At 55.7% G+C, this 16,134-nt stretch overlaps 1 protein-coding gene across 20 annotated transcripts in view; it reads left to right on the forward strand.

The window, feature by feature from the left end:
- Positions 1-16,134, forward strand: part of BIN1 (bridging integrator 1) — a 152,716-nt gene that overhangs the window by 71,322 nt on the left and 65,260 nt on the right. For all 20 annotated transcript variants that reach the window (XM_075933041.1, XM_075933044.1, XM_075933058.1 and 17 more), the window contains exon 2: positions 4,808-4,888. In XM_075933041.1, coding sequence (XP_075789156.1) covers positions 4,808-4,888 — 81 coding nt within the window. The remainder of the gene's footprint in view (positions 1-4,807; positions 4,889-16,134) is intronic.

The following is a 16,134-nucleotide window of genomic DNA, read 5'->3' on the forward strand; positions in this document are numbered from 1 at the left end:
CAGCCTAGGATGGATCCAGGAATAGAAGCCACTTTCATGCAGGGACCACGTGTGGTGACCCCCTCTCATGTCCACCATGTGACTGCCTTTGATCAAACTGCTCCCCGGGGCCAATGCTGTCGGCCTTCCCGTGCCAGGATTTTAGAGACCCGGAGGAGGGCGTCCGGCTGGGGTCTGTTGTTCATGCGCATGTGCCTCGATCAGTGCTCCTGGCTTTCCTTGGCATGCGTGGACTGACTGCACCCAACAGCTGACTAACTCTCTTCCCTGTCTGATCCCTCCCTGGCTATCCCGCTCAGAGTCTGGGAGCTGTGTCAGGCTCTTGACTTACTGCCTCTCTGCACAGGCAAAGCTGCTCCATTAATAGCTATAAAGAACCTGAAGTTTCCATCCTAACTTTATCTGGCTTTGCAATGATCCGAGGGATTAAGCTGTCATGGAGGGGGAGGGAGGATCGCGCCAGCCCTCCTGGCAGAGCGGAGCTGTCCTATGAGCTCAGTGTGTATTAACAGCCGGAGCAGCCATGAGCTGCTGGCTGCGATAACGCCGACCTCTCCCCCTCGCTCGGTGGGCACCGGGGAGACTGGTGGGTGGGCGAGTTTCGCTTGAACCCAAGCAGTTCTGACAACACATGGCATGGGCATGTCGGCGGGGACCCCTCTTCTGCACGCGCTCGTTTTCCAGGCTGGAATCTCGTTAAAAGTGGCTTTAAATACACGCCCTTCTCTAGGCCCGCTGCCCAGCATAGCGTGGGCTGTGGAGTCCTCCGCTTTGCCTGCCCCTGCCTGTGTCTCAGCTGCTCTCCCTCCCAGGGCAGGACTCAAGGCCGGTTCCTGGGAGGCTGCTCCTTCCTGGGCCGGTGGGGGTAAGAGCTTGGGGACCGGAGCTGGGCTCTCCAGAATGGAGAGCGCTTAGCAGCAGTGCTTCATTTGTGCTTGGGCCTGGCAGCTTTTGGGGGCCCCTCTGGGCCTGGCAGCTTTTGGGGGCTCCTGGCCCCTCTGGGCTTGTCATGTCAAGTAAAAAATGTCTTGAGTTCCAGCCCCTCGTTCGTTACCCGTTAATCACTTGCTTAGCAGCCCTTAACCCAAGGGAGGCCGAGCTAGATCCCAGCTGCACGGAGACCCGAGCGAGCAAGGGGCAGGCCCTGCGGACTGCGTGTTTGATTAGCAGCTTGTGCATAGGTTGAATAGTGCGTTTAAAGCCCACGGCCAGTTCTCCGGCATCCTGTCTGCCTGGACACGAGGGAGTCCCCTCGGCGGCCATTTCCTGCGACTAGTATCATGTCCGTGTGCCCCTGCAAGCACCGGGGGTCCCTTTGCGAGCTATGAGCGCCGGTGACGTACTCGGCTTTCCTCGCGGAGTTACATGACCCCGTCCTGGAGCACCGCGCTAGCCGCCGGGCGGGTGTCTTGTTCGCTGCCGGACAGAGTTCTTGGTTTTCCTATTCGCGCATTTGGCCCGCTTGGAGCTGCGGAATGAAATACCCGGTCGGGGTCAGGTGGGTCTCGCGGGGTGTCAGTGGTGTGGATTGTCCACCCTTGGACGGGCTTTGGCGGGAAGTCCCCCTCTGGCCCATGGTGACACAGGGAGCTGATCTGAACATCTGCTCAGGGAGAGCTTCCCCGGCGGTACTGCCTCGCGCCTGCAAAGGGCGTTCCTGCGCCAGGGCGCTGCTCCTGGAACTTCCTGCCTTCCAGGGTTTCCCCCCGCGGGGGTGACCCTATCCTGGGCCAGATACGTAGCCTCATCCGGGGCATCTGGGCCTCAAATGTCCCCCGTCCTCGGAGCAGACGAAACACAGTGGGAAGCAACTGCCGTTCGTGATGGAGTCGCCCACTGGGTCAGCCGTGGCCTCCTGGCTGACCCCCCCCCCCCCCCGTGGGAAGCCCGAGCTGCTGACTCTCTAGTCCTGTGCCCTCCCTCGCGAGGTTGGCTCCCTGCCGCAGGGTGGTGGAGCCCCAGGGCTCTGTGCACTGCCGCTCCTCCTTCCCCCGCTGCTCACCTGGAGGCTTTCCCTGCTACTCCCATTGGCAGGGGAACTCCGGCCAGACTCCCCCCGGCCTGCTCCTGCACCCGACCTCCCGGCCAACCCCCCTCCCCCATCTTCCTCAGGCCACTCCTGCACCCAACCTCCCAGCCAGACCCCCTCTCCCAGCCTGCTTCTGCACCCAACCTCCCTCCTGTATCTACACTCCTTCTCAGAGCCAGCCTGGAGCCCCCCCCATGCCCCTAATTTCTGATTCCACCTTGCAGCTTGCACTCCCAGCCCAGAGCCCGTACCCCTTCCCACACCTCCATACCCTGCCTGAGCCCGGAGCCCCTCCTATGCACTGAACCCCTCATCCCCAGACCCAGACCCCCCCAGCTGGAGCCTTCATCCCCTCCCACATCCCAGCCTGGTGAAAATGAGTGAGGGTGGGGGTGGGGGAGAGCAAGCGATGGAGGGAGGGGGAATTGGAGAAGGGGCGGAGCAGGGGTGGATCTTTGGAGCATGATAGGGGCGGGGCATGATAGGGGGCGGGGCCAGGGTGTTTGGTTTTCTGCACTCAGAAAGGTGGAGTCCCTAACCCCACTGTGTGATCCACACCGCATGGGAGGCATGGGGAGTCGGGGAGGGGGAGTCGGGGGGAAGAGGAGCTTTCTCGGCATTTACTCCTTGGGCTCAAGTTGTAGCAGGTCCTAACACCGGAGGTCCCAGGTTCACTCCCTGTCCCAAGGAAGACCGGTCTCCTCAAAAATGCGGGTGTCATCTTTTCCTTTTGCTGTTACATCAGCACCCTGGGTGTTGGCCCCCTGCCGGGCGCAGGCAGGTGCGAGACGCAGTCTCCCGACGCTAGATCTGTCCTGGCGCTGCACAACTCAACACGTTGGCCGCGCTCCGCTACTGGGGGAGTGGCTCTGCCTCCGTGGTGCGCGTGACCTTGAGGAACGGGTGCACGCTGTTGCACGCTGCACCTGCCGGGTGCTTTTGCACGGGCGGTGTCCGCACGCTGCTCGTGTCTCCTGTAGCGGCACAGACTGGCACGTGGAGGTGTTCCGGGCCGGGGCACTGAGTCTCTTGCTGACCCCTGTGCTGAAAAGGGGGCAACTTCTCCGTCCTGCTCATGTGGCCTGGAAACCCGCCCTCCTGGTAGGGGCGACGTGTAGGGAACACAAAGGGTTGGAGTTGTGGTCACTCAACTTCTCCGGCACTGACTGAAGTTGCTGTCTGACTTGGTGCCTCCCACGCATTCCTCCCAGCTGTTCCGACAGCCACCGTCTTCGGCCCCGCCCCTCCTCAGAGGATGCGGATCTCATGGCCCGGGGAAGCGGCTCCCCTCTGAGTATTGAAGTGTGTTTTTCAGGGCGTGCGCCACGCAGCGAGAGGGGGGCCTTTGCGGTCCCCGTCTGTCCGTCAGGTGCCGCTGTTCACAGGCAGGCAGCCGCGAGCCTGACGGGAAGGTGCAGCAAGTGGCTGTATCCCGCTGTAAGCCGGGATGTGAAGGTTTAATGGGTTAACTGGTGAGCTCCACTTGGCCCGTGTAGGGTGGTGCTCCCCGGCGAGCTAGTTAACCGGTTAACCTTTCACATCCCTCACCTGACCAGCTTGATATTCTTCACTGCAGCCTCCAGGCCAGGCTGTGCACCTCACGCGTGTGTTTACGGAGTTACGCTGCCGACGGGCTGGGCTTCGGGGTGCAGAGCGAAAGTCCGTGAGGCTGCGATTGCCGCCTCACGCCCTCTGTGCGCAACACGGCGTGTCCATATCCCGCTCTGTGTGCACGCCTACGTAGGTGCGGTATTCCTGACCAGCCCGTGCCTCGTGTGCCCTGCCCTTTCAGCCCCTCACAGCGGGCCGAACCCAGTGTCCTTCTCCCCGGGGGTCGTCCTGCCCAGCGGCTCCAGGGCTGGAATCACTCGAGGCCGGGCGAGTCGGGCCGGAATCCCTCCCGCCGCCGCGCTGTAGCGGGCCTCTCGGGCCAGGAAGTGTCTCGTCCTAGCTCCCCAGCCCGCGTGCTCGCAGGAGAGTGTGTGGAAAGGGAGCTCTTGAGAGGGGACGTGGCCTGATAAGGAGTTGCGCCGGCTGTGGGGAGACCAGCTGCTCGGGGCAGGTGTGGGGGTGATGGGTGGTTCCTGGTGCATCCGCTCCTGGACCCGGTGGGAATGGAACCCGGCCCTTTGGCTGATTAGCAACCAGGCGCCCCAAACCTAGTGTGTGCGCAAAGTGTGGGGGGGAGGTGTGTTCTCTCCTTCCCCCTCCCGCCGTCCTCTTCCCCTTCTCCCTCCCCTGTACCTCTTGGTGTGTCTCCCTTTCCTTACATCCCCTCAATTCCCATCTCTTTTGTGGGGGGGGGACAGTCTAGCAACGAACTCCTGGCTGGCCCTGGTTCTGCACCTCTTGGCGCCCCCGTGCAGTCGCCTGCGTAAAACGGATGTCCGATGCCTTCTGCTCCGGGGTTTGTGGGCTGTGTCCATTGCTCCCAAGGTGCGAGGCGGCGGGGTCTCGCCTGCCCTGGCTTCAGAAACAAAGCCAGGCCGCACCCACCCCCTTCCTGCTGCGGAGGCAGGGCCCTGATCCTGATGTAGCGTCCCCAGCAGGGCTGAGCCGGCATGAGCTCGCCCTGACTCAGCATTGCGTCTTCTGCCCACCCAGATGTGCTGAGCACAGGCCTGGGAGTTTCCCTCTTCCTGTCCCTGGAGCCAAGGAGTTGCCGGGGCGTTCTAGCCAGGAGAGGGATCCAAAGCTAGACATCCTGCCTCTTACAGTTTTCTCAGCCCGGGGGGAGCCCTGTCAGCTGACTCCTCTCCTTGTGTTCCCCGCCTGCAGGTCCTGCAGAAGCTCGGCAAAGCGGACGAAACAAAGGATGAGCAGTTTGAGCAGTGCGTGCAGAACTTCAACAAACAGCTGGTAAGCGCATGGGAGAGATGTAATTACACCCGGCGCCTTCACCCTGCAGGGATTGGTGGAAACGAACGTGCAGTGAAGGCGCGTACAAATGAAGTTACCCACCCACGTGGAAGCCCCCGGCTGTACATATGCAGCAGATCACACTAATCTCTTTCTTAATTTCCTTGCCATATGGCAGATAACATTGCATGGCAAAGGGCAGGTTTGGAGCCAGCATTAAGGTTTAATAAAATCTGATCGGAGTAGCAAGATTTTCGTATTTTCCCATCTTTTATCAACTCAGTTGAACCATCGTGGTTTGCTGCCTGCTTTCCTCCATCAGGGCTGGAAATCCAGCTCACCAGTGGTAGTGCCAAAGAACCGGGAAGTGAAACTGACTAGAAACAAAACCTACCATTAACCACTCGCTGTTCTAAGCCGAATGAAGTGCCAAAGAGTAAACAAACTGCAAAAATGGTGGAAGGAAACATACTGCCGAGGCTGAGCAAGCCTGAGCATTGCTTCCTTTTTGTATCTGCTTGTAAGTCCAACCAGTCCTTCATGTGTGCAGTATTAAATGTTTCGCCCTTTTTGTATTACAACGAAATATATTTCTATTGCCACAGCACCTAGCATCCCATTGTGCCCCGCCCTGTTCAAACACAGCACAAAACTCAACATGCGGGGGCAGTTTGGGAAGAACCCCCCTCGGTTTGTAGGCTTTTTATCCAGAGCTGTCAGCGCCTGGTCTCTGCCCGGAGCGTGTTGACACACAGATGGGAAAATTAGAGCTAAAATTGGAGCGATTTTGGAGAAGAGAAGCTAATGGATGCAGGGGCCGGAGGGAGTGTCTTACGAGGAAAGGGTGAAATAGCCGAGCGTGATTCCTCTAGCTTCCCTACACAGGACTGCGGGACAGGGTGATCGCTGGTTCAGAGAGTCCAAGGCAAACCTGAACGCTGGGTTTCTAAGAGCGGCTGGGCATTCGGAGCTGGCCAGATGGGCTGGGACGGGACGAGTCCCGAACTGGGAGTTGCACCTGCAACAGCAGCTCTCTGTCATGGCTATTAAAAGCTGGATGGGGGTGGGCAATAATTTTTTGCCGGGGGCCACTTCGGATATTTTTGAAGTGGCCCCGGGCTGCACAGGAAGGGGCGGGGCATCGACTGGAAGGGGTGTGGCCAAGATATTTCCGGATTCCCCACTATGATTGGTTTGGGGGTGAGGGAGTGCCTTTGCCCCCACCTCATGTTCCCCCAAGGTGCCCTTCAAAGCGCCATGTCCTGCTGGCAAGGTGGGAGACTGCGTTGCGTGCTCCCCTGCCCCCGGCCCCTAATTGGCCTGGGGATAAGGGAGCAGCAGGGCCTCCGCGGGCCGGATCCACCCACTTGGCGGGTTGGATCCAGCCTACAGAGGCCCTTTTGCGCACCCCTGGGCTAGACCCTGGATTTAATATTTCTGCTCTTTCTGACTAACCTCCTGGTCGCCTCCCACCAACCAGTCTTTCTCACGGGCTCCCTTCCTTGCCTTCATCCATGGAACGACCCCCCGGCAGGCACCTCCCACACGAGGATGTTAACCGTTAACCGGCCCCCTGTTGGTGATCTCTGGCGGTGACCAGCTGGGACAGCCCCATCCACGGAGGGGCCGGCGGGGCCCCACAGACAGGGCGGGCCCCGATGTGGGAGCCAGGTAGTGGGAGGAGCTAGCCAATAGGGGATTTTTTGAATGTTAGGCCATTTTATTTTATACACAAAGGGCTGGAGCCAACTACAGCCCCCTTCCTGCTGGGCAGAAGCCTCTAGCTTCTAGGGGTGGGCAATAATTTTTATGGGGGGGGGCACGTCACAAACTTTGGTTCGTCGTTACGGGCTGGCTCCACCCCCTGCTGCCTCCGGAAGGGGTGGGGCTTTGGGCAAAAGGGGTGGTTCCCTCCTACGTGCTGTGTGTCCTTGGCGGGGAGGGGGGAGACTTCACGTGATCCCCTGCCCCGAGGCCAGTCAGGACCTGGGTGTGGGGGAGTCATTCAAAGAGGCTGGCAGTTCCCTCTAGGGGTGTGTCTAGACTACATGCCTCCGTCGACGGAGGCATGTAGATTAGCCAGATCGGCAGAGGGAAATGAAGCCGCGATTAAAATAATCGCGGCTTCATTTAAATTTAAATGGCTGCCCCGCTCTGCCGATCAGCTGTTTGTCGGCAGATCGGGGCAGTCTGGACGCGCCGCGCCGACAAAGAAGCCTTTCTTGATCGGCACAGGTATGGAGATATTTAAGAACAGGTTAGATAGACATCTGTCAGGGATGGTGTAGGTGGAGCTTGGTCCTGCCTTGAGGGCGGGGGGCTGGACTCGATGGCCTCTTGAGGTCCCTTCCAGTCCTATTATTCTATGATTCTATGATTCATTTCCCTCTGCCGATCTGGCTAATCTACATGCCTCCGTCGACGGAGACATGTAGTTTAGACGTACCCTTGGTGTCGTGCGCCCCGGTGGGGGAGGGAGACGCCAGCCTCTTTGAGCAGTGAATGACTTTGTGCACTCCCCCGTTGCCAGGTCTCGATTGGCCAGGGAGCAGCAGGGTGGGCCGTACGGATCTGGCCCATGGGCCATATCTTGCCCAACCCTGCTTTAGCCCCATCCTGGGGCAGAATCCCTGAGCTCCCCCACAATCTGGTGGGTAGAGAGGGAGGGGGACGAGGGGCTCTGTGAGCCAACCTCTGAACTGTAAAAGAGCCTCATGGGGCTTGCGTACTGCGGTTTGGCCACCCCTGAAGTAGAACCACCGACTAGATTGTCCAGGCGACCCTGAAACGCCGTTTGCCCTTAATATTTGTTGCTGGACAAGCCATCCATGGTCATGGAACCATATGGCCCTCTAAAAAGAAAACAAACCGCTCCCTGCCTATCCACCTCCTTTCCCCATTAAATCTAAACACCCCTCCTGCAGCAGTGAGTTCCGCCTTGCATCAACAGAAGGAGTAACGAGACATTTCATTGTTGTCTCCCGAATGGTGTGATGTTCCATTTCCTACTCCCCTCTCTTCTGAGGGGACAGGGCAAGAAGGGGGAGCTATGTCACGCTGTTAACTGCTGTGTAGCCTCTGACCTCTCGCTTTGCCCTCTCTTGGCCAAGGGGAGAAAAGGGATAGTGTCTGTTGTGCAGGGCGTGTCATAAATCTGAATTACTTTGATTGTGCAGCGTGCCGAGAATGCCAGGGGCTAATTATTATGATGTTGTCTCAGATATGCTGGAAAAAGAACTCTATAAATAGATGAGATTTCTGTAGACTTCCTTATAAAGGGCTTGTCTCTAGAGGGAAATTGACCAGAATAGCTGTGGTGGAATAAACTCTCTGGAATAGCTCCCCATGTGAACCCTCTAATCCAGAACGATTAGCGTGCTCGCAGCCAGCACTAATCGATCTAGAATCAAGTCTCTGTGCAGGGGATGTATCCCGCAGTGCGGACCGTTTCCCCATGTAGACCATTCCGAAGAAGGCACCTTAGATCAAAGACTTAAGTCTTGAGAATAGTTGGGCTCCGATTCTCAGAGGTGTGTAGCTGCCTAGGTCCCCATTGACTTTAAAGCCAATGGGAGTTGGGCACCTACATCCCTTTGAGGATCGGGGCCTTGATCTCTTGCCGCAAGCGGCTGGGGGTTTGTATCCAGGGTGGCATTTCTTTGGGCTGGAATTGACTTGGGGGCGTGCAGTGGGTTACTGACGCAAGAGGGGAGGGAAGCATTGCAGATGGGCCCCGAAGTTCGTTGGCTGACTCAGAGGCACCTCCCTCTGTTGGGGTGCCTCAGTGAGTGTTTCTGGGCACAGGCTATTTGGGAATGTAGGGCAGAGAGAAAGTGAGCTCTCTCCTTCACCCTGTGGTTTCCCCAAGTGGCGCAGGGGTGCCTTGCTCTATAAACCGCCCCGTGCCCATTCAAAGCCAGGCCTGTGTCTCCCTGCAGTCTGTGAATGGTAGGTGCCCTCTGCTTCGACAGGTGGCCGTGGCTACATGACACACGAGCTGATCAGAGCTACGGCCGTTCCCACCCGCCCGCTCCCGGAGGGCTTGACGAGGCACCACAACTGGGCCGTTCGTCTTCTCCGCGTGACGGGCTATATTCGGCTGTTTCCCCATCAGCCTCGCTCCTTGGAATGCCCCCTCCCTGCCGCTCCCGGGGCCAGACATCCTGCACCCCGAACCGGGACCGGGGGAATGCTGAGAAATGTGAAGGGAGGACCCTTGACTTGAGGGGTTGGCTGCACGTTGCTGGCAGGGGTGGGAGGGGAGTCGAAGGCCTGACGCGGAGTCCATGCCGCGCCGAATGCTCCAGGCTGGCGGAGTTGTGGGGGTCGGAGACCCGGCTGTCGGTCGCTCCTGGCGAACGTCTGGGCTGTTGTCCTTCCGGGGGGCAGGGGGGGGGTTGTGGTGGTACGTGCCCCTGTCTCTCTTGCGAGAGCCGGGAGCTACACCCGTTGCTGGCAGAGGCTGGGTCTTTCTAGGCGTCTTCCCTCGGGGTGAGGTCGGCACCCCTCCCCACGCTCCTCGCTGGCACGCACCAGGCAGAGTGGATGCCCTGGATTCGGGGAAAAACATTCCTCCTGCTTTCGACCTCCGGGCTGGCTCTTCGCTCTTGGGGTGAGCGGGTGGAGGCAGAGATGGGTCCAGGTTTTGTGGGGTCTGGGCCAGAGCAAGCGGGAGCCCCCTCTTCACCTCTTCCACCTGCTGTCCTAGCCCACTTCTTCCTGGGGCCCTGCCCAGACATGCAGCTGCATTCTGCCCTTTCTCCAGTGCCCGGCCCTGCCTTGCCCATTCCACCCCTAATGGGCTGCCATGCCTTCCTGCCACCCTCCTGGATCCCAGGGCTGTTGGGGGGCTGTGTGGGGGGGAAGGGGGGGAGAGTGAGAGCTGCCCCAGCCCTGAGGCTGAGGCAGGGAACTAGAACTTCCCCAGTCCGGGGGCTGCAGCTGGGATCTAGGGTCCGGGGTATCCGCCCCCAACACTTCTGAAGACTTCCTCCACCCTGACCGGTGCCCCAGGCAGGTCATGCCCCATTTTTCCAGGGCCCCCCAATTGACTGGCGTCCCTTCAGCCCCGTGGCTAATGCACGGCTGGGCAAAGGTAGGGTTGACTTGCCCGTACGTTCCCAGACATGGGAGCTGGTAACCTCTTCCCAAACTCAAACGTGACCGGGTCACAATCCAGTGACTCACAGGGACACGTTTTTCAGGGAGCATCCTTCACGCCAGGCTGTTCTGTGTGTGCGAATCTCCTACACCTGCCATTTTCTCCAGCGCCGGAAACCACCTTCCAGTGATGTCTGGCGGTTTCAGCGTAGACTGGCTGTGGATAACAGAATATTCGCTACTCTCGCTGCTGTGAAACAGGGTGGGCGCTGACCCAGCCTTAGCCCTGATCTTCCGCATTGGCTCCGTTTTTTTCCTGGCGTCTGTGGATTTTTGTGATTTCAGTCGATTGGACCTTTATGCATTTGTGCTGTTGGGCGATCAGTTTCCTTTCTGGGCAGCCTAAACAGGTACAGCTTTCCTGCCCTTAGACAGAAGAGGAATGCTCAGGAAAGGGTCTGTGCCCTGCGTTACAGAGTTGTAGGGGGTGTCTCATGCCATGGCCTGGCTGTTGGAAACCCACTCTGCGCTCAGGACTTCATGAAGCTTTTTGTAAGTGGCCACCTCTGCAGCATTACGTCGTCTAGGTAGAGTCCTTGGCAGAGCCCAGCTGGTACATCAGCTGCTTGTGCACTGTTAGGTCTGGGCATGGAATCATACAAACCTAGGGCGGGCAGAGATCTCAGGAGTCACAGAGTCCAGCCCCCTGCCCAAAGCAGGACCAACTTAACTCCATCATCCCAGCCAGGGCTTTGTCAAGCCAAGACTTAAACACCTCTAGGGATGGAGATTCCACCCCTCCCTAGGGAACCCAGCCCAGCGCTTCCCCACCCTCCTAGGGAAATAGTTTGTCGTAATCTCCAACCTAGACCTCCCCCACTGCAACTTGAGACCATGACTCCATGTTCTGCATTCTGCCGCCACTGAGAACAGCCTCTCTCCATCTCTCCAGCAAAGTCATTCTTCTGCTCTACTCTGCACTGATTAGGCTTCAATCTGGAGTATTGTGTCCAGTTCTGGGCACCGCATTTCATGTGGAGAAGGTCCGGAGAAGAGCAACAGAAATGATGAAAGGTCTAGAGAACCAGAGCTATGAGGGAAGGCTGAAAGAATTGGGTTTGTTTAGTTTAGAAAAGCGAAGACAGAGAGGGGACATGAGAGCCGTTTTCAGGTATCTAAAAGGGTGTTACAGGGAGGAGCGGGGGACATTGTTCTCCTTGGCCTCTGAGGACAGGACAAGAAGCAATGGGCTTAAATTGCAGCAAGGAAGGTTTAGGTTGGACATTAGGAAAACGTTCTTAACTGTCAGGGTGGTGAAACACTGGAATAAATTACCTAGGGAGGTTGTGGAATCTCCAGTGATGGAGATATGTAAGAGCAGGTTGGACAGGCATCTATCAGGGATGATCTGGATGGTGCTTGGTCCTACCATGAGGACAGGGGACTGGACTTGATCACCTCTCGAGGTCCCTTCCAGTTCTAGTGTTCTAGGATTATTTGGAAACCCCCTTTAGGTAGCTGAAGGCTGCTGTCAAATCCCCCCTCGCTCTTCTCTGCTGTAGACTAACTAAGCCCAAATCCCTCAGTCTCGCCTCGTAGGTCATGTGCTCCAGCCCCCTCATCATTTTTATTGCTCTCCACTGCAGCCTCATTCCTTCTGTAATGGGGGCCCCAGAACTGGACGCGGTGCGTCAGATGTGGCCTCACCGGAACCGAATAAAGGGGAATAATCACTTCTCTAGATCTGCTGGCAATGCTCCTCCTAATGCTCCCTAATATGCCATTTGCCACCTTGGCTACAGGGGCGCCCTCTTGACTCGTGTCCAGCTTCTCATCCACTGTCATCCGCAGGTCGTCTTTTTCTGCTGGAATCCGTGCGTGTATGAGCATTTCCCACACCGAACAGCATGCTCTACAGCAGTGTACGGTGGAAACACTCTAAGAAGCACAGTCACTGGCCACCCATGTACTGGCGCCCCGGCCACGGAGCCTCGCAGCTCCTATTGGCTCCGTTTCGTTCTCTGCAGCCACGGGAGCCGTGGGAAGTAGCATGGGCCGGGCCCCCGCTTCCCACGGCTCCCCATTGGCCGCAAAGAGCGAAACGGAGCCAATGGGGAGTGTTTCCGCCGTACATTTTCAGACACGCTGCTCTACAGGCTTAAAGGCGCAGCCAGTGGAGCCATTAGGAGCAGTTTGCAAAACCAGGGGGTGGCTATTTGCAGAACACTCAGTTGCTGAACGTTCTTGGGGAAGCGTTTGTGCTAAAAATAAAACCCCGTCGCTTTTTTTAATCTGTGCTACTGTAACCCTCACACCTGCTGGGGGTGGGGCACTGTCCCACGGAGAACACCTCCAGAGAGAGAGACTGAGTTTGCTCTGCAGTTTTAGCTGAGAGCCCTCTGGCTTTTTGCCCGAGCTGTAGAGGCTCATGTATTAAGCTGCAGAAGTCCCAGGTTTGGTTAAGAACGGCCATACTAGGTCAGATCACAGCTCCATCCAGCTCAGGACGGAACAGAGAATCAAGAAATCCTACCCCTGTCACCCATTCCCAACCTCTGACTAACAGGGTTCAAAAAAGAACTAGATAAGTTCATGGAGGACAGCTCCAGGATGGGCAGGAATGGAGCCCCTAGCCTCTGTTTAAGTCCTGGCCTTCACACCATCCCCTGGCAAGGAGTTCCACAGGTTGATTGTGCGTTTCATGAAGAAATACTTCCTTTTGTTTGTTTTAAATCTGCTGCCTCTTAATTTCATTTGGTGACCCCTAGTTCTTCTGAGAACAAATAAATAACTTTTCTTTATTCACTTTCTCCATACCTGTCATGATTTTATAGACCGCTACCATATCCCCCCTTAGTCTCCTGTTCTGCCTCGCGGTGTTACACAAGGGAGCGGCTCTTAAATGCAAAACGATTTCTCCGTGGAATGAATGGCTGACATGGAACAAATAAAGGAAATGGCAGGCCCAGGCCTGCATTGGCTGCTCAGATCCAAACAATCGTGGAGTTTAGGAATGTTCAGGGAACTGGACACAAATAATCAACCTGTGGAACTCACCGGTGTAGAAGGTATCATCCTGCGACTATAGCTTGACTTCTTTAAAGGACTTGGATAACCTAAAAACCATGCTAATACAAATAATAATGTAGCCCTGTCTACTCAGAGGGATAACACAAACATATGAGCTAGGAACGAGACTTCTCCTGCCAATTCGTGTACACAGCTGGCCAAATATATTATATGAGAGATTGCCTCCTTCTGACACCTCAGGCATTGGTGATGGCTGGCGAATGAAAGGGCATGGTGGTGTTTTCGTGCTAGCATTTGTGTGTGTGGTTAAGTGTGTTAAGAGGCGGGTAATTGACGAATTGTGCAGTTGATTCAATTTGTATCGACTACACGATTAGTCGATAAGGGAAGGGCTCTGTTCCGGCTCATGCCGGTCCAGGAGCTACCCCCGCTGCGGCTCTGCAGTTTAAATGTAGTAAAAGCTGGGTGTGCAGGCAGCCGGCTCCGTACATTTAAACTGCCGAGTTGCAGTGGGAGGTAGGTCCCGGACAGGCATGAGCCAGGAGAGAGCCGGGACCACTATGGTTCTTACTACATTTAACATGCAGAGCTGCAGCGATCCCAGACCAGCGCGAGCTGGGACTGAGCCAGGCTTGCTTGGTCCTGGCTCACACCAGGTCCATCAGCCTCAGTCCATGGGGGGGCCAGCAGAGGAAGGGGTAGAAGCGAGTAGTCTCGACTGCTTGCTTACATCCCTAGTGTGGATAGCCCCGTGGTCACCCTCATCAGGATGTACACCGTGTATCTGAATGATTTCCCATGGCTGATCTACTAGGCTCTCCCTCTAGAAGTCTCTCCTTTCATCTGTGTATAAACTTGCTGCCAGACAACTGCCTGGCGCGTCCCTGTCTAGCTGTGTGTTTGTGTTGGCTATTTTGGGTCTGGCTGGTGAGACCAGCTTCTGATGGAAATGCACCCTGCCCTTCAGAGTGCTACTAGGGCCCGGGCCCGATTTTTCACAAGTTGTGTTGGAATAACGAGGCCTGTACATCTCTCTGGGGTGTGCGCTCCGTGGTAACAAAAATGGGGAGCGTTCACACCAGGTCAGCACGAGCTATCGCGTGTTGACGGGGAAGGGCACGAAAAGGAAGACAAACGGGATCAGTTCAACCCCGAAAGGCCTCCTGATCCAATCTGAGGTCTGCATTAAGATCGTGCCAACCAAACGCGAGCTACAGGACCGGACACCAATGGACTGAAATTAGTGCGTTTGGAAATTGGGCCTAATCGGCGAACAAAATAAGGAGGCTTCCATCACTGTCTTTTTGGGGTCCTTAAAAGAATCACAGGACACCAGGACTGGAAGGGACCTTGAGAGGTTTTCAAGTCCAGTCCCCCACCCTCGTGGCAGAACCAAGCACCATCTAGACCATCCCTGACAGGTGTCTGTCTAACCTGCTCTTAAATATCTCCAGTGATGGAGATTCCACAACCTCCCTAGGCAATTTATTCCAGTGTTTCACCACCCAGACAGTTAGGAACTTTTTCCTACTGTCCAACCTAAATCTCCCAAAGAAAGAAAAGACATGGGAAGGAAAATTGGGACACGGAAGCAACAGTGGCCAACTTAAAGAAGCTTCTAACAGCTGCAGGGCGCGTACCATCATGACCACCGTCTCTTCAGACCCAGAGGCTATTTACCAGCACTGAGCCTTTGCAATTCTCATCCCGAGAAATGGTCTGGCCAGAGCAGACGGGAGAAAGAGACCCTGCCGACATCTTCACCTGGGATATGAGACTTTTGTTACCCCTCCCTGCCATCTGTACGTTTTGTTCCTCACCATATTTCTTCTTTTTCCTGTCCCTCTCTCTTGCTCTTCTGTCTACTAAGAGCCTAGTTAAGCTGGCCAAGGCTGCTAGCAGCTTGTGACTCGAAAGGCAGTGAAAAGTTTGCCAGGTCTCAGAGTGGCGGATGCAGCAGCTGCATTTCCTGTCTCTGCTGTTCTTTTCTCTCCCTTTCTGTTTGGCTCGTTTGGCTTTTTTGGAAGTGGGGTCAGATTTTGGCAATAGCTCCAGCCCATCTTCACCGAACTGCTTCTCGGATCTTCGTAAGGACCATCTTCAGTTCCAGCCAAGAGACTGTCAGGCAGGGTGTTTGTCTTTATAAAAGCTGGCTACAGCTCCAGGGAAAGAACGAGGGGCGTGGGTTAAACTGGAACCCTTACTTAACACTTTACACATCGAACGCTTTTGCCTGTTTTCTTCTTTATGGAATCTTTATAAGGCAAGGCCAAGAAGATTTGTAATCATGTGGTTGCCATGCTACCAAGCCGGGTGAGGTCTCGGGACAGCACACCTTGAGTTTTGTTTAAGTGTATCAGTGATGGATCACGCCAACATCATGCGAACACCTTTGGATTCTTGGGGACCATATGTTCCATCTCAGTTAATACAGCAGCTGCTTCTCCCTAGTTTTGTGAGTCCAACGTCGGGCACCCCAAAAAAGTGGCACCCAACACTTGAGGTTACTTTGGAAAATGTGGTTATTGAGGATTCCTCCTTCCTTTTCTCGCAGTCCTTCCTCAGGTCTGGAATTCCAGAGAGTGAAACCGTTAGAGCACAGATCCTCACGACCAAAGTTTTCACAGCCTCCGCGCGTGGCCACCAACTTTTGCGGGTGACTGCGCTGACAGTTTTTCCTAAGAGACTTAATTAGCTGTAGGAAAAGCCAATAAATATGCAGAGACTTGTCCAAATCATTTAAATGTATGTAAACTTTTGTTTTGCAGACTCAAGAATAAAAATAAGATACCGTGATCTCTGTTTTTTTACTGGACCCACATAGAATAGAAACACAGATCAAGTGCTTTGCACATTCTTGGGTTTTGGTAGTTGTTTCTTTAGCTTGTCTAGTAAGACTGCGGCTGCCAAAAGGAATAGGGGTTTGTTGTGTGTGTGTGTGTGTGTGTGTGTGTGTGTGTGTGTGTGTGTGTGTGTGTTAATATCAATTCACAGCAGGTTTCCTAGCTAACTGGGAAGCTATGAAAAGTGGAATTAACAAGCAGGCAGATATCACTTTTCACAGCAGACTTACTCAGCCGTGGGACAAATTAAGCCCTGGACATGGAGGTGGGTAG

This window comes from Pelodiscus sinensis, chromosome 7 (assembly GCF_049634645.1).
Source record: "Pelodiscus sinensis isolate JC-2024 chromosome 7, ASM4963464v1, whole genome shotgun sequence".
In the NCBI taxonomy this organism is placed as follows: Eukaryota; Metazoa; Chordata; order Testudines; family Trionychidae; genus Pelodiscus; species Pelodiscus sinensis.